Source organism: Myotis brandtii, unplaced genomic scaffold (genome assembly GCF_000412655.1).
Source record: "Myotis brandtii unplaced genomic scaffold, ASM41265v1 scaffold17, whole genome shotgun sequence".
Taxonomy (NCBI): domain Eukaryota; kingdom Metazoa; phylum Chordata; class Mammalia; order Chiroptera; family Vespertilionidae; genus Myotis; species Myotis brandtii.
The window spans coordinates 6,506,645-6,529,766 of record NW_005356259.1 but is presented as its reverse complement, the minus strand read 5'-3'; the positions used below and the strand labels follow the sequence as shown (position 1 = coordinate 6,529,766).

The following is a 23,122-nucleotide window of genomic DNA, read 5'->3' as shown; positions in this document are numbered from 1 at the left end:
GATGGGTTACCATGGCCTCTGCAGAAATTCTAACCCCACGCGTCAACCTCGGGTGCGTGTATTAGGGTCCAGCCCTGCTATTTGGGAGGCTGGCAAATGGAAAGGAGGCATTGATCATTCAGTACCAGGGACTAGAGGCCACTGAAGCCCCTGAGAGGTGTCTCGGGTCCTGCCCTGTGTGCATCCTCGGGAAGGAAAGGAAGGTTGGGGGGCATCATTGGTGGGTGGCCTCTTGGCTGCCCTCAGGTGTCCCAAGCCCTTCCAGTCTGGGCTGATGCCTGCTGACCTCTCAGACTCATCACCCTGCTCTCGAGGCCCAGAGCAGTGACTAGGAGCTGCTGAGCCTCCAATCAGCACAGGACATTCCCTCCAGTGAGTTTACCCCAAACACGACCCTTCCTCTCCATCAGAGGGCAAGGTGCACCCCCACCCTTGCTTAAATGCCCTTTGGCCTTTCCTGGAGGGCATTCCTCGGATTGGAGCATTTGGAATCATTCCTTTGGAGGAGCACATTGTTCCTGGGCTCCACGCCCGACCCTTAAGGTGAGGGCTGCTTTCTTTGCTGGCGATTTCTCTCTGAAATGCCCTCTTTGGTGAGCAGGACTGGGAAGTGGTTCTGGGCATGCATTCCAGCATGCGCTTGCCCAGGTCCAACGCTAGCCCTCCCATTTCCTAGTGGGGAGACCTTGGGCAGAGGGCTGATGAGCTCCGTGCCCCAGCTTCCTCATCAGAGGAATGGGGACGATGGCAGCTGCTAATCTCACAGGCTGTGTGAGGATTAAATGAGCCCACGAGGGTAAAGAATGCCCAGCACCTGGGAAGCCTTAGGTAAATGTCAGCGGTTGCTTCTGTCTTTCTTCTTGGAGATACCCCTCTCCCAGGCCGCAGTGAGTGAGTGAAAGTGCTCTGAGTTTAAACTCAGGCCCATGTGAGGGTGAGAATGAGCTGGTGTGCCTTCAGGACTAGCCACTCAACCTCTCAGTGCCTCAATTTCCATATTTGCAAAGAAAACCTGCGGCCTAGGGCTGTCCCAGGGATGAAATGACCCGGCTGGTCGGCCTGGACTTGTCCAGCCTCGCACACGAGGTACTCCCAGCACAGCTGTGGGTGTTGTGTTGTTGTCATGGGCAGTTATTTCCGTTGGGAACCGTGGCTGTGAGATGAGTCCTCTTTCCCGCTCCATCCCCCTTGCCCTGCGCCTGAGAAAGGGAGCATCCCCATGGCAACAGCAGCAGCTGGTCCCTTGATAAGAGGAGCTGGAGCCGGCTGCAGGAGGAGCCACAGCCAGAGGCTGCCCAGCTTCGGGAGGAAGCGCGCCCTCCCCATCTCTGCACTTCACATCCCTGCGCCTGCCCTGACAGGTAAGTGCTCTGGGTTTGCACTCTGAGAACTTTATGGGGAGAAAAACAAGTTTCCATAAGTTACGGTTTCTTTGTTGTTGCTGGGGCAACGAAGGCTAGAAAGTCGCTGGCCGGGTTGGGGGGTGGGGGATGCTTCCTGGAGCAAGGCTAAGCTGGGACTAAGTGGGGATCCGGAAAGTCACCACTTTCCCGTCATTTTCAAGGGCGGTGGAGTCCTGAGATCCGTGAGAACCGGGGTCCTTGCAATTTAAACTGCGAAGTTTCCAGATGACCACTGGTGTGGCTGCAGGTTCACACAGCAGCGTGGGGAGGCTTCCCGTTCAAGGCTGGGGAGAGTGATCTTATCAAAAATCCTCACCGTGCCCTACTTCACGGAGGAGTCACCCCTCCAGGAACACTGCACATTTAGGTCTTCTAAATGAGCAAACTTGACTTTAATACGTGGTACTCTTCGACCTGAATTCAATCCTCAGGTTACAAAGAGATATGACAAAGGATATGAATTTTACATGACCTGAGGGGCCTTTCACCCAGCTCCACGTTGGGCTGTGGACATTACCTTGTCACTTTTTATTCCTTCGAGTAAATCCAGGCCTGATGACCTGGTAAATTCTTAAGAATGCCCTTCAACTAAGCGGAGTGTCCGCTCGCTCCTTCCTGAGCATCAGTATCACCATGTTCCTAAGGCCTTGCAGTTGGTGGTACCTTGCATTGTTCTGATCGCGTCATTAGCCTCACCCGGGCCAGAGACGGGAAGAGATGATTCCCCTTGTTCCATTTAGACGTACCTGTTGTAACCACAAGGGGAGATTGACAGAGCAAAGAAGGCAACTCACATTTCTTAAAGTGCTAGTGTGCGTGCTGGGGTCTGGGCTGGGAGCTTTACACACATTATGCTGCTAATACTCTCAACCCTGGAGAAGGGCCACTATCTTGCCCATTTTACAGATGTAGAACTTTCCCAAGTTCACCCAGCTAGAGAATTGCACAGGTAACCCAACACTTGTTTCCACTTCATATCACCTTCCAACACCAAATGCTTGCCATCAGTGAGGACTTTCCTGCCCGTGAATTAAATGATGTATGCTAACACCCAACTGAGAAATCTGCTCAGTGCTAAGAGAAAAGACGAAATGCCCAGACTAGCTTCTGACCTCCAACTGACTGGCCAGTATTTTTTAGCTGCAGAAATAGCACCTCTGTCTTCCTGAAGGAGTAACTCGCTCTGAGCTGGTGGAGGCAGGCTCCCCCACATGTGTCCTCAGCTTCGGCAGGCTGCTCTGGGTGCCTGTCCTTCTGCAACTTTGTGGGTGGGGTCCCTCCCTGGCACCCAGGACCCTGGATCTCTCATTCCTGTTCTCAAAAGAGAAAGGGACCTATGTAATTAATAACCATTCTCTATGCAACATCAGTTAATGTCTCGTCTCTCAGTGATATTTGCTTCACAAGTGTCTCTCTGTGGGGAGAGAAGGGTGTGTGTTTTTTGTTTTTGTTTTGTTTGTTTGTTTTGTTTTATCAAGTGTAAGAATTAGACGGGAAGAGATGATTCCCCTTGTTCCATTTAGACGTACCTGTTGTAACCACAAGGGGAGATTGACAGAGCAAAGAAGGCAACTCACATTTCTTAAAGTGCTAGTGTGCGTGCTGGGGTCTGGGCTGGGAGCTTTACACACATTATGCTGCTAATACTCTCAACCCTGGAGAAGGGCCACTATCTTGCCCATTTTACAGATGTAGAAACCAAGTTTCCAGGAGTACGTAGAACTTTCCCAAGTTCACCCAGCTAGAGAACTGCACAAGTAACCCAACGTTTGTTTCCACTTCATATCACCTTCCAACACCAAATGCTTGCCATCAACACCAAATGCTTGCCATCAGTGAGGACTTTCCTGCCCGTGAATTAAATGATGTATGCTAACACCCAACTGAGAAATCTGCTCAGTGCTAAGAGAAAAGACGAAATGCCCAGACTAGCTTCTGACCTCCAACTGACTGGCCAGTATTTTTTAGCTGCAGAAATAGCACCTCTGTCTTCCTGAAGGAGTAACTCGCTCTGAGCTGGTGGAGGCAGGCTCCCCCACATGTGTCCTCAGCTTCGGCAGGCTGCTCTGGGTGCCTGTCCTTCTGCAACTTTGTGGGTGGGGTCCCTCCCTGACACCCAGGGCCCTGGATCTCTCATTCCTGTTCTCAAAAGAGAAAGTGACCTATGTAATTAATAACCATTCTCTATGCAACATCAGTTAATGTCTCGTCTCTCAGTGATATTTGCTTCACAAGTGTCTCTCTGTGGGGAGAGAAGGGTGTGTGTTTTTTGTTTTTGTTTTGTTTGTTTGTTTTGTTTTATCAAGTGTAAGAATAAGCAAGAGGAAGTTGCAAGAGTTTAGCATCAGGATCCTGAAAACTGCCTCCACCTCCTGGCAATGATGTCACTTGGTCTCTTGTACAGGCCCCACCAGGCCACCCCCATTCTCTCAAACACCTTAGACAAAATAATACAGACCCAGAATTATTTTTTCTCTCGTTGAAAAATCTGAAACACTTTGAAAACCAAAAGCTTTTTGTTGTTGTTCAGTTCAACAAAAATGCAGTTGGTAGGAAAACCTGACCTGAAAGAATCTGAATGATTTCATGCTCCTCAGCTGTATCATTTCGTGCAAATATTCATATTTTTGCTGCAGAAGTAATGCATGTGATTGCCGTGCTTGTTGAGACCCTCCGGGGTGTTACATAATACCGATTTCCTGATGTCCACAGCACATGGGCCCTGGCTTTTCAGATGAGGGTGGGCAGGCTGATTTGACAAGCACAGTGGCGGTCCAAGTCATCAGGTGTTACATAATACCGATTTCCTGATGTCCACAGCACCTGGGCCCTGGCTTTTCAGATGAGGGTGGGCGGGCTGATATTGACAAGCACAGTGGCGGTCCAAGTCATTGCTGTGTGAATGTTAAAATTCAGAGACCACACTGAACCAATAAGTCACAAGAAAATGTTAAAGGGCCACAAACTTTTGTACTAGAGAACAGCTATGAAACTCCCCCAACCTTTAGGCCCTCGCCCTCTGGGTGTGAACCTGAAGACCCAGGGGAGCAGGTATTCAGGTCTGAAAGGAGCTGATGCTTCAGGAAGATCCCAAATTACAGCGAGCTGCTTGGGAAGGTGATGACACCTTCTCCAGGCAGCATGACAGCAATGTCCCCTCGCTGATGCTTGAGGTTGAGACAATAGAGAGGAATGCTCACAGACCAGGAACAGGAAGTTGAGACATTCCTTTTCTCAGTTTAAGAATTAGACTAGTTCCTGTCCTACAACATTGCTGTGTGAATGTTAAAATTCAGAGACCACACTGAACCAATAAGTCACAAGACAATGTTAAAGGGCCACAAACCTTTGTACTAGAGAACAGCTATGAAACTCCCCCAATCTTAAGGCCCTCGCTCTCTGGGTGTGAACCTGAAGACCCAGGGGAGCAGGTATTCAGGTCTGAAAGGAGCTGATGCTTCAGGAAGATCCCAAATTACAGCGAGCTGCTTGGGAAGGTGATGACACCTTCTCGCAGCATGACGACAGCAATGTCCCCTCGCTGATGCTTGAGGTTGAGACAATAGAGAGGAATGCTCACAGACCAGGAACAGGAAGTTGAGACATTCCTTTTCTCAGTTTAAGAATTAGACTAGTTCCTGTCCTACAACGGCTCAGTCCCTCAGAGCACCCTCCTCATGAGGATACACATGGAGAGTGGAGAGAGAGGGGTCATCTCATCCTAACATTCCACAGGCAGGTAAAATGATGGGTACTAATAAGGTGATGCTGGCTTCCAAGTATCTCACTCCTCTCCTTATTTGTTCTTGCCTTCCTGTGAAGGTGTTTTTTTGTTTTTGTTTTTGTGGTTTTTTTTTGCCAAGAAGACCATAATGACATCATCCATGATAAAAGTGTCTTCTACTCCCATGAGCAAACACATCCCCTCCCAACGTGGGGGTATTTTCCGTAATGGGAAAATCTCAGATCTATCAGGCCTCTAGCCAACAGGGGCTTAACAGTTCACCACCATCATTCTTTCAGTTCCACTGATTTAAAATAGTGCTGTTTCCCCCCAGACACCAGGTGCTATCCTGGAAGGAAGCAGGTGTCAGGTGTGTGACTAACCACTGGCTAGCCCTGCCTTGAACAGGGACTTCTGATATTTGTACAGTTCATCTCCCAAGGGCAGGCCTCTCTCTCTCCCAAGTTCAGTACAACGATAACCGTTTTGCTCAGATCGTGGGGGTATTTTCCGTAATGGGAAAATCTCAGATCTATCAGGCCTCTAGCCAACAGGGGCTTAACAGTTCACCACCATCATTCTTTCAGTTCCACTGATTTAAAATAGTGCTGTTTCCCCCCAGACACCAGGTGCTATCCTGGAAGGAAGCAGGTGTCAGGTGTGTGACTAATCACCGGCTACCCCCACCTTAACAGGAACTTCTGATATTTGTACAGTTCATCTCCCAAGGGCAGGCCTCTCTCTCTCTCAAGTTCAGTACAATGATAACCATTTTGCTCAGATGAAGGCTGGTGGCCTCATGGCTCAGCATCTACATGAAAATGGAAGATTCAGAAACACATCCCCACCCAGTGTGGGGGTATTTTCCGTAATGGGAAAATCTCAGATCTATCAGGCCCATAGCCAACAGAGGCTTAACAGTTCACCACCATCGTTCTTTCAGTTCCACTGATTTAAAGTAGTGCTCTTTCCCCCCAAGACACCAGGTGCTATCCTGGAAGGAAGCAGGTGTCAGGTGTGTGACTAACCACTGGCTAGCCCTGCCTTGAACAGGGACTTCTGATATTTGTACAGTTCATCTCCCAAGGGCAGGCCTCTCTCTCTCCCAAGTTCAGTACAACGATAACCGTTTTGCTCAGATGAAGGCTGGTGGCCTCATGGCTCAGCATCTACATGAAAATAAGTTCATAGAACTTTTCAAGTACACACCTGGTCTTCATTAGTCGGCTATTTAGTTGGGTATAGGCAAATGTTACTTACCAATGGCTGCCACTTACTCACGTGCTACAATATGCAAAGCATGAAATTGTCCTAGTTCCTCTTCAGAGTAGCTCTACAGGATAGACACTCTGATCTCTATTTTGCAGAAAAGAAAACTGCGGGTGAGAATGGGGATGGGGCACAAGGGGAAATATGTCCCTGGGTGCCAGTCGGCATACTACACAGGTACTAGGCTTTGCAAATCCTCTCATAGCAGCAATAGCTTGTTGGGAGGAAGGGCATAGATGATGCTATTGCTCTTTGGCTCCACTTACCCTCACTACATGATTAAGGTTTCCATATTCTATCAAAGTCATGTGGCTTTTTAGTTCAAGAGCTGAAATATAATCTAGATTTATTTGAAAGCTCGGGTTTAAACTAAATAACCATCTCCTAGGCACATAAGAGCAGTCTTATGATCTAGAACAGCTTACTTTGGGTTGCAGAGAAGGAGGGGTATTATTGTCAGATAGCACCTAGAGTAGAAGGTCGGAGTCCTTACCTCAAATGATTACTCTGACTCAAACTGTGTAACTAATGGGAGCTCATCTTTAACTTCTTCTGGAGAATGAGTATTTGGACCAGGTTCCCTCCATGGGGTGATTTTCAGCACAAAGTCTATGACAGGGCTAACATCTTTCTGCCCAAAGAAGAGGAAGATTGGTTAAGCAGATGCACATTTGAGATGGTTAAGCATATTTGAGGCTGTAACTTTACCTCTAGACCTCAACACTGAGCCCATTCATCCTGAAAGATGGTCCCATAGCTTTCCTCTGCACTCAAGCAGGTAAGGGCTGGCCACCCAACTTAACAACATGCTTCCTTATGGTCCCAGAGAGTAGGAAGTCTGTATACAAACACTAAAGACAATGGTATAAATTGATCTCTACTGAGGTCACTTGGTACAGTCAGTCTGCTCAGAGTGACTCTAAAAGCCAGGCTCGAGTAATCCCTTAATGGCTCCATCTGCTAAGCAATGATCTCAGCCTGTAGGGGGAGAGTCCCTCCAGCCTCACACAGAAAACTGGCTTATTCTTCATAAGACAATAGAGTTGAACTAATTCTGTGAGCTTGAAATGTTAACATAGCTTCCTCTGCATACCAAGGGTCTAGGAATATCAAGAGGACCAGTGGATCATTTTAATCATATTCCTCTCCAACTATTCTTACTATGTTAGGACTAATGAGTTATCTGAAAGAAATTCAAGAAACAGAATCTGGTAGACTCTAATGAGGATTTCCTATAAATCTCAACTAATGCATTTCTCATTCAGACCTGACACATGTCCATTCTGGATTTCCACTTCTCCTGGACAATGTCTACAACTAATAGCTTTGGAAAGTTCAATGGATCTGTGGTCTAGGAAAGACGGGGGTGGGGCGGGGAGGGGAATCCCTAGGGAGAAAATAATAAAGAGCTATTTCAAGACCTAGATTTTTTTCTCACCACCTCTCTACCACCATTATAGTATGGCTGGGAAGGAAGTCTCATCACTTTTTAGTTAGAGAATGTAATGGTCAAAACCCAGGAGATTTGTTCAATTAGGGCTCCAAAAATCCACTTTATTTTTAAGAGACTGGAGTGTCTAGTGGAAGTCTACAGGAGTGGATTTGGGTCCAGGCATGGCTATTTAATAGATGCGTGAGTAAATAAATTAATTTGATTGTCTGAGCCTCAGTTTCCCCTTCTGTGAAGTAGGCACAATCTTACTTTGCAGAACTCAACAGAGAAAATATAGGAAAGGTTTAATCTGTACTTCCTGCAGCTCTCAGCTAACTCATTTCTAATCCAGACTTGACAAGTGTTCATTCTGAAACCCCACAGTGCATCTGAGAGAGGACAAATATTGAATATTTGATACATGCCAATTACCCATAAATCCACGGACATTGATTTATTGTAGCTTAAACTTCACGTTTGAGCTTCTAGCAGCTAAGTAGAAGAGGCAGACTTGAAAAATGGGATTGAGTTGGGAACATAATAAGTGCTCAATAGATATACTTACTTAACAAGTGCATGAATGAGCAGAAGACATATTAATCGACTTGTGTCTTACACTTCTGTTGTGCTGGGAAGAAACACACACACCAACCCTCCTTTGATGATGTCCACTGAGCAAATGCAGCCACTGGATCTCTCGGAAGACAGACTGGACAAGCTCGACCCTCGCTGCAGCCACTTGGGTAAGTGCTCCCGCAGGAATGTCAGTTGCAGAAGTCAGCAGGAAGGGTCTCTGCCATTTAGTTTGCAGGCAAGTCAGAGGGAGGCCCCCTAAAACCTGATAGTTTGTGCCTTCTGGTGACAGCCAACCCAGATGGACAGACAAATAGCCAGGGTTCGTGGGGCCTGCCCTGTAAATATTAGCTGAAGCACTGGAGAGAAGTTCATTAGAGCTCTAACAAAAAAAGGAGAGAAAAGGCATTGTTATCTTTTTTGGGGTCTGAAAGGGTTCCAGGCAGAGCATTTCGAGGCAATAGATGGAAAGTGGCAGTGCAGCTCGTTTCCAGTATTCCCTGGCACACGCACACCCCATGTGGGGTGCCAATAAAATATTTCAAATATCTCCCTTTGCCTATCCAGACAGCATTCTAAACAGCCCCGTTCTGCTTTATTGTCAATCTGTTTCCTTTCCAGAACTGACTTTTCGCATAACCTTTGTAATGAAAATACCAGAAACATTTCTGCCTCTACCCATTTCTAAAAATGAGACACTCAGACTTTGATGGATGGGCCTTTTGCATATTCATAGCCTTCGTTTATGCCTCGCCTGGTTATGGCTCCCCTCACCCCCCACCCTTTCCCCATTTGCCATCAAGATATTTTATGTTCCAGAATTCTCCAAAAATGGGGAAATGCGTAATTGAAGTAAAAGTCAAAGTTGAAACAAATGTCTTGGTTTGTGTACTATGGACCGAGTCATATCCTGGGGTTGAATGGTGACCCCATGACTAGTCTGTGTCCTGTCTGTACCTCTAGAGACCCCACAGCTGGGCAGCACCCATTCTGAACAACATTCATTCATTCATTGATTCATTCAACAAACGTCTATGGTATGTATAAAGTGAGGGGGGCGGGGGAATTAACTGTGCCATATGGTAACAAATATTTAAAATTGCATTTTCAACCAGGCATTAAGATTCATAGTCCCAAGAGCATGGATTTAATCCTGATGCCCTTACCCACCAGCAATGTAACCTGCAATCTTTTATTCAGCCTTCTAAACCTTGGTTTCCTCATCTGTGAATATTTAACAACTGGTGAGCACAGGCATTGATGAATCAGAAAAGGTGTTGGTCCATCCCATGCACTAGAATGATTTGAACTTTCCTCCTTTTGTTGGTGTATGTAAAGTTAAGAGTATATAGTCTGTGCCATACACATAGTAGTATCTCAATTAATATTTATTAAATTGAAATGATAGGAATTAAATCTTTTAGGTGAAAGGAAATGGTTATTACTATTAAATTGTCTGAAGAGAATGATGCTATTTGATTTTTTGGTTATATATTGTGATCTTTTGATGATGTATGGTTATTAAATATTTCTGGTGATAGGTTCCTCATGTATATTGAGTTTTCTGAAACAAAGGATCATCCATATATAAAGCCTAATAGACCAGAAGCAGCTTGATATCAAGGACCATTTCTTACTTGTTGTTTTAATCCTAGAGTCTAGCTCAAGGACTGGCATACAATAGAAGCTTAATCAACATTTGTTGAATAAATAAGTGAATAATGACACACATTATGTCTAAATCCACAAAACTGAAGTGGAAAGGTTTGATACATTTAATCTTCAATGTTTGAAAGAAATTGACCTGAATGTTTTCATAAAACAGGAAGAATAAGAGAGACAGAGAGAGAGGAAATGAAAAGGGAAGAGAGAGGGAGGGAGGGAGGGAGGGAGGGAGGGAGGAAGCAAGCTGAAAAGATTCAATTAATCTCTGAATTTTCCCAAATTCATTCATGGTTGTAGATCTAGCCGGACCTTATCCAGGCAATAGTGAGTTTCCAGAGAAGGCAAATAGCTTTATTGCCTTGTAGCTTCTTTGAATCCTAACAGAATAGGTCTTTATACATAATATGTTTGAGTTTATTCATTTAAGCATACATTCAACAAATATTTATTCATTGTTGCTAAGGATAAAATACAAGATACTTGTCATCAAAGAGGGCAAAGAAGACATATGCAGTAATAATACCTAGATCATCTTTTAAAGGGGTCACACAAGCAAAAAAGCTATGGGTAAAAATTCAGAAAATGAGAACAGACACCCAGATCTAGGGTTAGTATGGAAGGACTTAGGGATATTGGGGGGCCTTTTCTCTGGGCTTATCAGAAGGTGTTATGGGCAAGCAATGGCCAGAGTGAAAATTTTTTGAGCATCTAAAATATATCAAATGTATCAAGTGTTTTACCAACATTACCAACTTTCTCTCTCTCTCTCTCTCTCTCTCTCTCTCTCTCTCTCTGACTTAATATTTTCCCCACTTTGTTTTTTTTATGTTTGTATTGATTTTAGAGAGAGAAGGGAGAAGGAGACGGAGAGAGAGAGAGAAACATAATGTGAGAGAGAAACATCGATCGGTTGCTTCCCATACACACCAGAAACCAAACCCACACCCTGGGCATGTGCCCTCACTGAGAACCCAAGCAGCAACCTTTCAGCGCACAGGAAGACACTTAACCCACTGAGCCACACTGGCCAGGCCAACATTATCCACTTTAAAAGCCGAGAGAATATCAAAGTTTCTAGAAATTAAGGCCCAAGTTCTCAGAACCAGCAAGTGTCAGAGTCAGGATTTGAACTCAGGTCGGTCCTTCTCCACCTATTCAGCATTCAATGCATTTATTGGAAGAGAGGCGTTTAAGAATAAAATTACAAAAGGGCGTATAATCCTTAATCTCTAAGAAGGCTCTTGGGCAAATAGTAGCCTTGGAAAGCTAGGGCAGTGAAAAGACCACTGTGAAGCCCCCATGTGAATGACCAGTGCAAACTGCCTGCCATGGAAGTGACGGTGGGGGAGGTACTGAACACCCTCCTACAAGATCCAAGGCAGCATGAGGTCCTAGGGGCTCTTGGGTCTCCAGAGAAGCCAGCCTTGAGCAAAGGATCTTGGGAAGGAGCATTTAGCCCAGAGAACCCGTTCTCCCATCAGAAATGTAACTGAAACCCAGTCTGTGGCTTGCCTAACGATATTTGAAAGTTCCTCTTTGCCTTGACTATCCATCCCATTTCAGTTCACTTGGAGTTCTACAGAATTCTAGTTCCATTATTTGGTTATGTGCATTCATGCAAGGCTCCTAAGGTTCTCTGTAGAAAAGACCACAGGAAAGAAATACTTTATTTGCAGGCCGATGACTTCTGCCCCTTTCATCAGGTAGAACTGGAAGCCAACCAGTCTGTGACCAGACCCTTACGCATGTCATGTTTTGTGTTTTTTTTTGCTCCCTTTGCATCCCGTCACAATCAGATGACCTTTCCGACCAGTTCATCAAGGACTGTGAGCTCACAAAGAAGCCGAGAAAGGGGAGAAACGTACAGGCCGCCCTGAACATCGAGGCAGACCAAAGGAAACCGCGGAGGAAAGACACCCCCGTGCCGCACATCCCGCCTTTCAGACCTGGTAAGGGCCAGGAGTCGGCTCGCTCCCCCGCAAAGGGGACCCGCTTGTTGCTGGATCACATCGGTCTTGCAATTTGTTTTTCTTAAAAATTTGGGAGTTTTGTAATCATTGGAACAATTCATGCATTTATCTTCGTTACAATACACACAGCTGCTGTAACAGATAAATTCCAAAATATTAGTGGGTGACACAATACAAGTTCATTTTTCTCTCACCAACAGTAGCAGTTGGGGGTGGGGGAGGCAAGCTCTGCTCCAAACAGTCCTTCAAGGACTCTGGCGGGGAGAGGTTGACACATCCTCAGCACATGGCTTCTGGGGTCACCTGCACCCGGGCCTCCATCAGCCTCCTGTACACAGGCCTCTGTCAGCCTCCTTCATATGGGTCTCCATCAGCCTCCTGCACCCGGGCCTCCATCAGCCTCCTGCACACGGGCCTCCATCAGCCTCCTGCACACGGGCCTCCATCAGCCTCCTGCACACGGGCCTCCATCAGCCTCCTGCACACGGGCCTCCATCAGCCTCCTGCACACGGGCCTCCATCAGCCTCCTGCACACGGGCCTCCATCAGCCTCCTGCACACGGGCCTCTATCAGCCTCCTGCACATTGGCCTCCATCAGCCTCCTGTACACAGGCCCCTGTCAGCCTCCTTCATATGGGTCTCCATCAGCCTCCTGCATGTGGGCTTCTGCCAGTCTCCTGCACATGGGCCTCCATCAGCCTCCTGCACCCGGGCCTCCATCAGCCTCCTGTACACAGGCCCCTGTCAGCCTCCTGTACATGAGCCTCCATTAGCCTCCTGCAGGCTGGGGAGGCAGAGTGGAGGGTGGACCTGCAGAGGCTCCCGTCACTTCCTCCTGTCACAGGCCTCACCTGAGCGCAGGGAGGTTGAGCAATGCAGCCCAGCTCTGTGCCCTGGAGCTAAGTGAATGGCTTGGGAACAGCTGAGGTATCCCTATGACAACCTCGCCTGTGACATGTGATACTTTCTTGTTCCCAAGTGTCCTGTTTTGTCTTATTCTCCTATCTCCTTCCCTCAGGCCACTTATTTAAGGTCCTCTCTAGTCACAGCCCATTCACAGGGATACAAAGCTAATAGAACACAGAGTGGTCTGGGAAGGACCAATGTTACCCCCGCCCCCAAACTTAATCTTAAAAGAAGGAAGGAAGGAAAGAAGGAAGGAGGGAGGGAGGAAAGGAAGGAGGGAAAGAGGGGAGGAAGGAAGGGAAGGAGGGAGGGAAGGAGAGGGAGGAAAAGAGGGAGGGAGGAAGGAAGGAAGGAAGGAAGGAAGGAAGGAAGGAAGGAAGGAAGGAAGGAAGGAAGGAAGGAAGGAAGGAAGGAAGGAAGGAAGGAAGGAAGGGAGGGAGGGAGGAAGGAAGGAGGAAGGAAATAACAGAAGCACAGAAATAGCTGAACTCTGAAGTAAGAAGGAATGTCACACTGGAGGTCCTTCCATGAGGACCCGGGAGCTCAGCCTGGGCAGTGACTGTGGGAAGGTTATAGAGGAGGCTGTTTTCCGAGAGTTTCTAAATGATGGAGAAAACTTTCCCATGAAGAGAGGTGAGAAGGCAGGTGGGTGGAGGTAGAGAACTAAGTCAGTCATTGAAGCGCGGAGCACGTGGCTTGCAGTACAGTGATTAACCCACCTCTCTGATGGAGGAGACAGGTGAACTTGGGCTCTGCGTCTGGCTCAGACACCTATGGGCTGCCTTAGTTCACTTTCTTCAGGTGTGTGGTGGTGGCAGTAATATTACATTCAAATCAGGCATAGGAAACCCTCCTCATAGAAAATGTTCTCTGGTGTCACCTCAATAGATACTAATTCTCAGAAAGAAAGTGCTTTTATTACAATAAGTTTGAAAGATATAGGCACAGCCATCTCCAAGTATATGTGCAAAGATGGAGGTACAGACCGGGGCTCTGAGGATGCATGTGTTTGACCTTGTTTCTCCCTGTTTCCCTCACTATGCAGGTGTATTTTCAGAACATTTAATTACAAGATACGAGGTCCAAGAGAGCCACCCAAAGGACAAAACGAGTCCAGCTCTTCAGAACACTGACCTGGAACAGAAGAAGCCAAGGAGAAAAGACACACCTGCCCTGCACATGTCCCCCTTTGCAGGTAAAAAGAGCTGGTGCAGCCCGTTCACAGGGGCGGTGGGAACAGGCCAAGGGCCTCACCATCTGGAGGTGCCACGGGCATGGCCTTTGTCCTGCCCGGCAATCTGTGTCGCTCAGAGTGCCCTGGGGAGGAGCAGCATTTCCTGCTGCCTTTCAGGTTTACCCTCACTGGCAGCTCCGCCAGGGCTGACATGGAGATGGGGAAGGTTAGAGAATTATTCATACTTCAGCAGAACTGGCCAAATGTACTGAGCCAATGAAATAGAAATGTCAGCGGGTCCTTGAGAAGAGTTGAAATATCTTCCTCCCCAGTCTTCCGAGGATCATGCACCCTACAGCTGATGGCTGATTCTCCTAAGACACCTGGATACATTGGCCAAATCCTCAAAATAAGAGAGAGAGAGAGAGAGAGAGATGCAGATATAGTGATAGCTATCTTAATATGTGTCAAATCAAGCCAAGAAATCTTGCTAACATTGTTTACAATCCCAGGCTAGAAAGCAGCCAGTCCAGTGTATACACTCTTGCCCCTGGGAATTGTATGTGCAAGTTGGGGGATAAGACATGTACATTCATGATTAGACTGTGTGTGTGTGTGTGTGTGTGTGTGTGTGTGTGTATGTGTGTGTGTTATATGGATAGCTGGGTTGGCGAGTAGAGGATGGAATTTTATAAATCAATTGAATAATGTACTAAAGTCATTATTATCTCCCTTTATAGATAGACTGAGAGAGAATATAAGTAACTTAGCCACTTTGAAGTCTTCTGTGGATGAAGTTGATGGATGGTTGACTGATTGGCTTGATAATGGGATGATTAGATGATAGCAGAATGGATCAAATTATGCTAAAAATCAAACCCTGGAAGTTATAACCAAGGTCTGTCTCACCTGTGGGCAGTGTGTCATTGTACTATGTTAGTATAACTATCCGAACTAGCTCTGTGTTAGACATGGACATGAAAATACCAAGACTTTGTCATCTCTTTTACTATTGTTCTTGTTTTGTAGCTGTTATTTAAGTTTATTTACATCAGTGAATTGTTTGATGAATTCATGAGAACTGGTCTGGAATTGCCCTAGGTTGCTGGCATTGACCTGGATGTCTAGTTAGTCCAGTCTTGTGTTTATAGCCATACTCAATAAGTACTTGGGTGTTTTTTTTTAATATATTTTCTTTGGAAATCACAATTCTGCAGTTCCAAATTCTCCATTAGGAGATTGTATTTTTAGTGAGGTTCTTCTAGAGGAAGACGTGGTAGAGGAGTCACCTTAGTATAAAGCATTGGACATGGGCTTTGGAGTCAGAAGGTCTAGGCTTGATGTCCTGTTCAGCTCCATTCTGATTTTGGGACCCTGGGCAACACAAACCATGAGAGCCTTCATCCATCTATGAAAGGGCCATAAAACCTGTCCCCTAGATTGTTAACACAGATAAATAAAGTATATATAATATATTTAGCACAGTTCCTGATTCATTGAAAGACCTCATTACCTGTTAATTCCCCTTCATTCTCTGTTCAACCTTATATTTTTGAGATAAGCCAAACCATTTCTAGAGTTGAGAATTTAACTAGCCACCATATTTTACTTACCACTCCATATCAACCTGCTAATTCAAGGGAATTCCTAAAATGTTGAGCTCTGTTTATCTGGCCATGGAAGTGGCCCACATCCTAATACCTACATCATAAGAAAGCAGCTTCTGATTGAGTAAAAAATGTTTATCCAATAGTGCAAAGTTCACAGAGCTGGACGGGGGGATGTATATCCATAGACTCTGTACACATTATGAAATTGCTTGAATCAACAAATATCTGTGTTGTATTTGCAATCATAGTGTTCTATGATTCTAGCTTTTATTCGCGTATTACTGAAGCGCTTTATTTTGGAAGAGCCTTTTAGTATCTAAAGATTTGGCAATCATCAAAATGCCAGTTAAGCTGATAAGGATGGAGCCCTCAGCAGATGTTCAGAGAGACTCACATTGGTGCTGATAGGGTGTTGAGAGGAACTCAGAGAAAACGCACTCCAGAGATACCTCCTCTCATTAGTCCTTGGCATGTGTAGACTGGACAAGGATTTGCTCTGTTCTAAATATCCTGCTAACTACCTTCATTCCTCTAAGTTAATGAGCTGATTTGATGGGTTCCAATTACCAGACAACTCCTCAGTGAGGAGTCATCTTGGGCTTCATTGCCAACCCAAGGTTTGCTCCCAACTTGGCCCACAGTCACCACCACTCCCCACCCCCCTTCCCCATCTTAGTGACTGTATGGCAGGGAGCATTGGGTTGTGATTGGTCAAACTTCAGTAACTGAGGTCTACTTAAGGAAAATAAAGTCTTTAGTTGAAATCTTTGGGAAAAGAGACCAGGGAAAGTAGAGAGTAATGAGGCTACAATCATTGAAAAGATGCCTTCTGGAAAATTAGGTCATGAGCTTTTGGATATCATAACTCAATACTAGTAGAAAGAAGACTGATATGTCCTTTCAAAGTTACCCCTCTCTGTTCTTCTGGGAATAGAGCATTCTCTCTGGTGTGGTTCACCAAGAGAGGCAGTGTCTGAGCCCTGGCTCCCATAAGTCAGAGGTACACACTTGTAATGCAAGTGAGGAGCTTTAGATGGTGCTCTGGGTGGGATCATGGCCTAAGGAAGCTTGTTGCAAAGCTGATTGACCCGTAGAGACCTTGGACTGATGGCTCTGGCCTTAAAAAAAACACAGCAAGCTCTAACAGGCAAATGACATTTTCTAAATCCTTACTGTTTTCCAAATCCTGTGCTGGATATTAAAATGCCATTCAGTGGGGGAGACAGACTTATTGTCCAGTGATTTCTACAATGTAACAGAGCTTCAGTAAGGTGTGGTTGGCACCTAAAGAATGTTGGCCTAAATCTATCTGATGGTGGCATCACTCCGTGTGGGAAATACAAATTCTTTTATGGCTGGTTTTACAGATGATAAACTGAGGCCCAGATAGGTTAAGCAACCTGCTCAAAGTTGAATGACCACCAAAGGCAAAGCTTTCTAACTATAGGACATTATTCCAGTGACACACCTCTGCTCCCCACAGGACAGCAGGAGGATCAGGACTGGGTTAAACCAGAAAGACAGTGTTTAGCAAACCTTTTTCATTCTCAACTCACCAAAGCCAACAATAGTAAGCATCAAGAATAAGAAGGTAGTGATTATATATAGACACAGACGCTACTGATGGAAACTTCAGTCTAGGGCGTGATATTCATGAAATCAAGATTTTGATGAACTACCATATATTTTCCATTATAAGATATTAAAATTAATGCTTAACTAATTAATACAGATGCTGGTTCACTTTTCACTTGCTATTGTCTCCCCTGTTCCTGTGGAAAGCCAAGCACACTCTGGGAAGGGCTGACCTTGATGGCTGACCTTGATTTCAACAGGTGCCTCCCTTCCCTGAAATCTCCAGTTGCTCATATGGCTAGGGTTCAAGGCCACCCCAAATAATCAGAAAGTTGACTGGGATCTGGAAATGTTAAGGCTCTTGCCCTTTTTGAATTAACCCCAAATTTGGCGTCAAGTAACATCAAAGAAGGTGAGATGAAAAGTTTGCAGGTTCAGCATAGCCACCTCTGTGTTCTCCAGCAAGATAGCCTTGATTCCCAATACAAACCCAAACCTCTACACAGCTGGTACAGGAGAAAAATCTCTCCCACCATGTTTCATAGGTGATTTATGCAAAAGACTTCGTTTCAGCTACACTCTTGAAATTGGTTTCTCCTCCAATAAATATCAGCTAATTGGTAAAGAGCCCATATGAACAAACTAGGGACTGAATCAAATGAGTAGCTATTAAGATCAACACACAGTCTTCATTAATTTGCTGCTGTTGAATGGATTCCAGGGTTGTCGAAAGGCCTCTTGTGGTGCACAGCTTTCCTCCCTGAAGTTTAGATCTTTATGAAATGCCTCATGAACTGAAAGGTCTCTGATTATGAGGAGCGGGGTAGGGGAATGTGAGACAGTGATGGGGAACAGAACTATCCAGCTGGGAGCACCACAGAGGGCTGACTTTGAGTCACAGTTTCCTTGGTGTTTTCATTAAAATGACCCTACCTTTACAATTCACAGGATGAGCACAACCACCCAGACCTCCTCGGATGGTCTTTACTGGGCTGATGAGTGCAGAAAATTTTGTTCAGGCTTCAGACTTTCACAGACCAGTACAATTTTAAAACAAAATACTGTAGAGCCCAATAGAGGGAGGGATAGCAACCTTGCATTTTGCCTAGTAAGGATGCTGAGAAAGAAACCATCTAACATCCCTGAAATTTCATAAAAGAAGATATTTCAATCCCCCAAAGAAGAAAAAGAACCACCTTGCAACAAAGAGCAGTGTTTTCACACTGGAGCCATATCGCTGTTTGAAAAACTGACGACTCATTCCGTATTTTCTCATTGTGCTCTGAACTGTGGTAACTTCTTATGGACTAGTACTGACATGTACAAGTGGCGTGTTCGCAGCCTAAGCTCAATATTTCCCCTGGATGTTAGTAAGATGCGTGTGAGATTGACTTCGTGAGGCTTCCCAGTTCTTTACTAAAGGAAAATAAACCATCCAACAGTGAAAGGAGAGGAAAGGCAGGCTTCTCGCTGCTCACAGGTGCAGTGTGTGAGATTGACTTCGTGAGGCTTCCCAGTTCTTTACAAAAGGAAAATAAACAATCCAACAGTGAAAGGAGAGGCAGGCTTCTCGCTGCTCACAGGTGTGGCGCAGTGCTGAGCATTGGTCCCTGCTTCTTAATTAATTGTGGAAACAACCCTTTATATAAGTACCCCTGTCCTCATTTCCATAAGAAAACATTGAGGTGTGAAGGTGTTGACTGGCCCAACACAGATTGAGTGGCAGAATGAGAATCCAAGTCATCTGGACTCCAAAAGTCATGTGCTTCCCACCGTACAAGGCCACAAGCGTAAACAGAGGAGAATGTAGAGAAGAGGGTGGTGGTTGCCTCCGACCCCCAGATTGACCGTCCCCTTGTAGCCAGCGTGGTGTCCTCATTGAGCCACAGCTCCTCTGGGGACGCCGAATAGGGCCACCCTGCTCCCTCTCTCTGCAGTGGCACCGTTAGCTGTTCAGGCACCGAGAAGTTTCGGGGTCACCGTGCCCTTGTGGACTGGGTCTGTGCTGGAAGGCTGTGTGATATTTTGATTAGAGGCACCTAATTGCAGACCTGTGCTTTGTTTTGCAGATGTGACACTGCTCCGGGAGGAGAGACCCAAAGTGATCCTGGAAGATGAGGAAAAGGATGGTGACAAGATAGCTATTTAAAGCTATTCCCCCTGAGACCACTTGTAAATAGGTTAGGATGGTTCCCTATGTGACCTAGAAAAAATAGACTTGTTGCTGCTCTCATTTTGTCACAGTCCGCATTTGCGATCTGACACCTTTCCCCAGAGGACACACCATGTCAGCTTGCGGCCACCTCTCTGCCCCTCTCTTCCCTCCTGATCTGGTTCCTATTCCCACCTCATGAGTTTTCATGTTCAGATGCAGTGGAAGGGAGCAGGCCTTCGTCCTAAATTGGGAGGTAACAGGGAAAGCTCCAGTGTTTCACTTCTGCATCTCCTGGGTCAATTCCTGCAGGAAAGGACACGGAGAACGCGAGATCCTTGTGTCTTGGCTTATGCTGCTGGGAGGGACTTGACTAACAAACACCATCCAAAGGCCAGTTCAGGTGGGGGCTCCTGGTTACCTGTTAGGGAGGTGAGAGTGTGTGTGTTAGAAACTCTCTGGTTGCTTTGGAAACATGGTCTTTTATCGCTCTCATCTTTTTTCAAAATCCAAGTGACCCTGTTGACATTCCTGAGACCCTTGTAACTGATGCCCTAGAGGTGACTGTATGAGCTAGGGGAGTCCGCCCAGCTGATCACACCATGGCTGAGAATACCAGAGGAAGAGAGTTCTGGTCTATCTGGGAAGCTTAGCAATATATCCTATTTGTCTTTATTTTTTAGAACATCCTTTAACCATGATGGCCTAAAATTTGTGAACTGTGTCACAAGTGAATCCTTACTAAGAGAAGATAAAATACCAACGCTTGTGATGACTTTACTTTGCAAAAATTAATTGGAAGGCCAGTGGAAGGCCATGCATATATGTTTAGCCTCTTCAATTATTTAGACCTCAGCATGCTTCCCTGGAGAGGAGGGAAAGGTGTGGCCTTAGCTAATGGCAGGAGTCTCACTATAACCCCCCGGCCTGCAGCCTGTGGGTGCCATGGGAAGGTTTTGCACAAACGAGGGCCTCATCCACCAGGTGAGGGGCATGGGGAAAGGCCAAGCCTATTGTTCAACGGTAGGAAGGTGGGCATTTGAACAGATCCAGCCTCCAAGTGATTGTTTGGAAGTTCTGTATCTCCCTGGCTCCAACAGTTTGGTCATCCTTCTGTCTTTCTGTCCTTCTCACAAACGTGGAGAAGATGCAGCCCCTGCTGGTAATAAAGATGCTTCTCAGCCATCTGATGTCCTGGTGCCTTTCTCCTACAAACACTCTGTACTTCCCATCGCAAAGGGGAGGTTGCGAAAGAGATTTACGGAATTGTTTGGTTTGGTTTTGACCCACAGAGGTTTAAAAATGTTTGAATGAGTCGTTGACATTTAATCGAATAAGGAGAATTGACATAAAATTCTAGATTTCTAGATTCTCTTGGAAAGACACCTCAGACCTGGCAACTCTGGGCCCGATGTGAAGCCTGACAACCATCAGCTGGCGCTGAGCACGGTGCCCTTTTAGAAGGAACTTAGGTTCTCCATCTCGTCGCCTGTCCCACCTGGCATATTCACCCACTGGCTCCAGCCTCCAGCCTTCACACTGGAGTCGGGAGCCCCTGGTGAGTCCCCACCCCCACCTGTGGTCCTGACGCTCTCTCCAGTCTGATCCCAGGGCTCCACTTCCACTGCTGATGGCCCTAATCAAAGCCCCAGGAAGAAGGGAGGAAGGTGTGGCCAGGCTGGAGGTTGAAGTGAAACAAGCCACCGTAAAGATTCTAAGAAGCCAAAGGTAAGTACAGGCCTGTGGCTAACAGGATTCTACCACCACCAGCAGCAGTTTTTACCAAGGGATTCTCACTAAGAAAACAAAGATGCCGTCTGGTCCTTTCAGACTTGCTACATAAGCACGAGCTACTCCTGCAGCCCTGCCCACAGGGTGTGCTCCAAAGAGTCCTCCCCATTTCTAACGCCCTGGGATATGGTAGGAAGTAGACTGGCTGTTGTAGAGACAAAGGCCTTGGGTTCTAGACCCAATGGTGCCACACTGAGCAAGTCCCTGGAACTCTCTGTGTGTCTATCTTGAAAATGAGGTTAATCGTCCCTACTTGGTCTTCTTCATAGTTTGAGAATTAAATGTGATCATGTCTGTAAGCTAAAAGCCCTAGCCATCTATAACATAGGACAATTTAAGATACCTTCAGAGGATGAACTGTGCCTTTTCCATATCCAAGTCCCCGTTGCCTGGGTATTAAGTGGGTTGCAATTCTGTGGACTTGACTGACAGCATCTGAACACGTACTTCAAGTAAGGGGTCCCAAGCTGAAAGGCCAGCCTTCTCTTCCTGGGAAGATGGTCTTCCTACCAGTGCCAGCCTCAAAGGGGCACAGAGTGGTGAGGGACAAGGCCAGCAGGACATCTGACCAACCCTGGACAACTTGGGGTGGTTTGGATGGAAGCCAGGTCTCCCTCACTTCCCCTGACCCACGTGGCCCTTTTCCAGGCACGTAAAGTAGAGGTTGAACAATGAAGACCACATTCAGATTCCAATAGTACTCAATTCATTGTGAGTGACTTTTCTCCAACTAAATAGTCATATTAGGGAAATGAATGCATCGCATGGTGGCCCATTCAGAAAGGAGGCCCATAGGAAAGGCACCCCAACAGAACTGGCCACCAATGGGCCAATTGTTCATTCTGAAGGCATCCACCCAACCCCAAGCTCTCTGAGACGAGGAGACACTAGTCTCTTTGAAAGCCCCACACAGGATTGGTGCCTTCAGTTAAATCCAGACTTTCTTTAAAAGCTGCTGCCTGAGATCACAGCCAACTTTGGATGCTTCGTTACCACTTGGGAAAGCCGAAGCTGGTGTTGAAGGATCAGGCTAGGACCATAAGGGACTCAAGCAGTGCTTCCTTTTAAATTCAGTGAGTGAACCCTCCCACCCCCCGCCTGGTGGGTCCAAGTTATTTTCTCAAAACAAAGACTGAGGTGGCGTGCGGTTAGGAAAATAAACCAGCCCAGCAATGATGTTTCCTGGCTGAGAATAAGGGGTTAGCTCCATGATGGCTTGTGCAGAACCTCTGCCATCTTGGGAAAATGGGGCTCCCTCACCACGTATGATTTGTAAGTGTGAAAGTGTTACTCAAACAGCTCCCCGAGGCCGTGTGTGAATGCACCTAGTGGTTGCACTGAGAATACCCCCTTCCACTCCTGGACACGGGGCTGCCTTTGAACTGGCTTTAAAGCATCGTCTCTACAGGGGTCAGAACACTATAATGACCATAAGTGATGACCCAAAAACTAGGGCAGAAAACTCTGCACAAATAAGTGCTCCAGAGACACTGGGCTCCTGACAGTCCCTGATATGTGCAGCGCTCCCTCCTCCCACAGCTTCCTGCCACCGCCAGGATGCTCCCCTATTGTCCCCCGAGACCCCCACCCTGCCCCCGATGCCCAGTGAAGTCGCTCAGCAAAATGCCACTTCCTCAGGGAGACACTTCCTCATCCTTTGACCAGGTCGGTTTCTCCATCATTTGCATGTCCTCCAACCACCACGTTCTCCTCTCCATCGTCCTCACCTCTTCCCATGGTCGTCCACGTGTGACACTGACTCACATCTATCTCCTCGCGGTTGTGTTAGGCCCAGGGACACAGGATTGTGTCTGGTTTTGCGGCCACTCATTCCCTATACCTGGCATAGAGTTTAGCATGATGTGAATGCTCAAGAA

At 46.4% G+C, this 23,122-nt stretch overlaps 1 protein-coding gene across 2 annotated transcripts; it reads left to right on the top strand.

The window, feature by feature from the left end:
- Positions 1–1,140: 1,140 nt before the first annotated feature.
- Positions 1,141–20,639, top strand: PPP1R17 (protein phosphatase 1, regulatory subunit 17). 2 transcript variants are annotated; one of them, XM_014536985.1, is made up of 5 exons: positions 1,141–1,361; positions 8,455–8,571; positions 11,863–12,015; positions 13,989–14,138; positions 19,372–20,639. In XM_014536985.1, the coding sequence occupies exons 1-5, from the start codon at positions 1,220–1,222 to the stop codon at positions 19,449–19,451; spliced, it is 642 nt and encodes a 213-aa protein (XP_014392471.1). In that variant the 5' UTR covers positions 1,141–1,219; the 3' UTR covers positions 19,452–20,639. The 2 variants fall into 2 exon arrangements, with proteins under 2 accessions (XP_014392471.1, XP_005862998.1); XM_005862936.2 differs by having other exon boundaries at positions 1,281–1,361; positions 8,465–8,571.
- Positions 20,640–23,122: the final 2,483 nt, after the last annotated feature.

What these genes read in the sequence shown, in the direction of transcription:
- PPP1R17 (XM_014536985.1), top strand. Translation starts at nt 1,220, where the DNA reads ATGGCAACAGCAGCAGCTGGTCCCTTGATAAGAGGAGCTGGAGCCGGC. An exon ending in CCCTCGCTGCAGCCACTTGG is followed by an intron (nt 8,572 to 11,862) that starts GTAAGTGCTCCC and finishes CGTCACAATCAG; the next exon opens with ATGACCTTTCCGACCAGTTC. An exon ending in GCACATGTCCCCCTTTGCAG is followed by an intron (nt 14,139 to 19,371) that starts GTAAAAAGAGCT and finishes TTTGTTTTGCAG; the next exon opens with ATGTGACACTGCTCCGGGAG.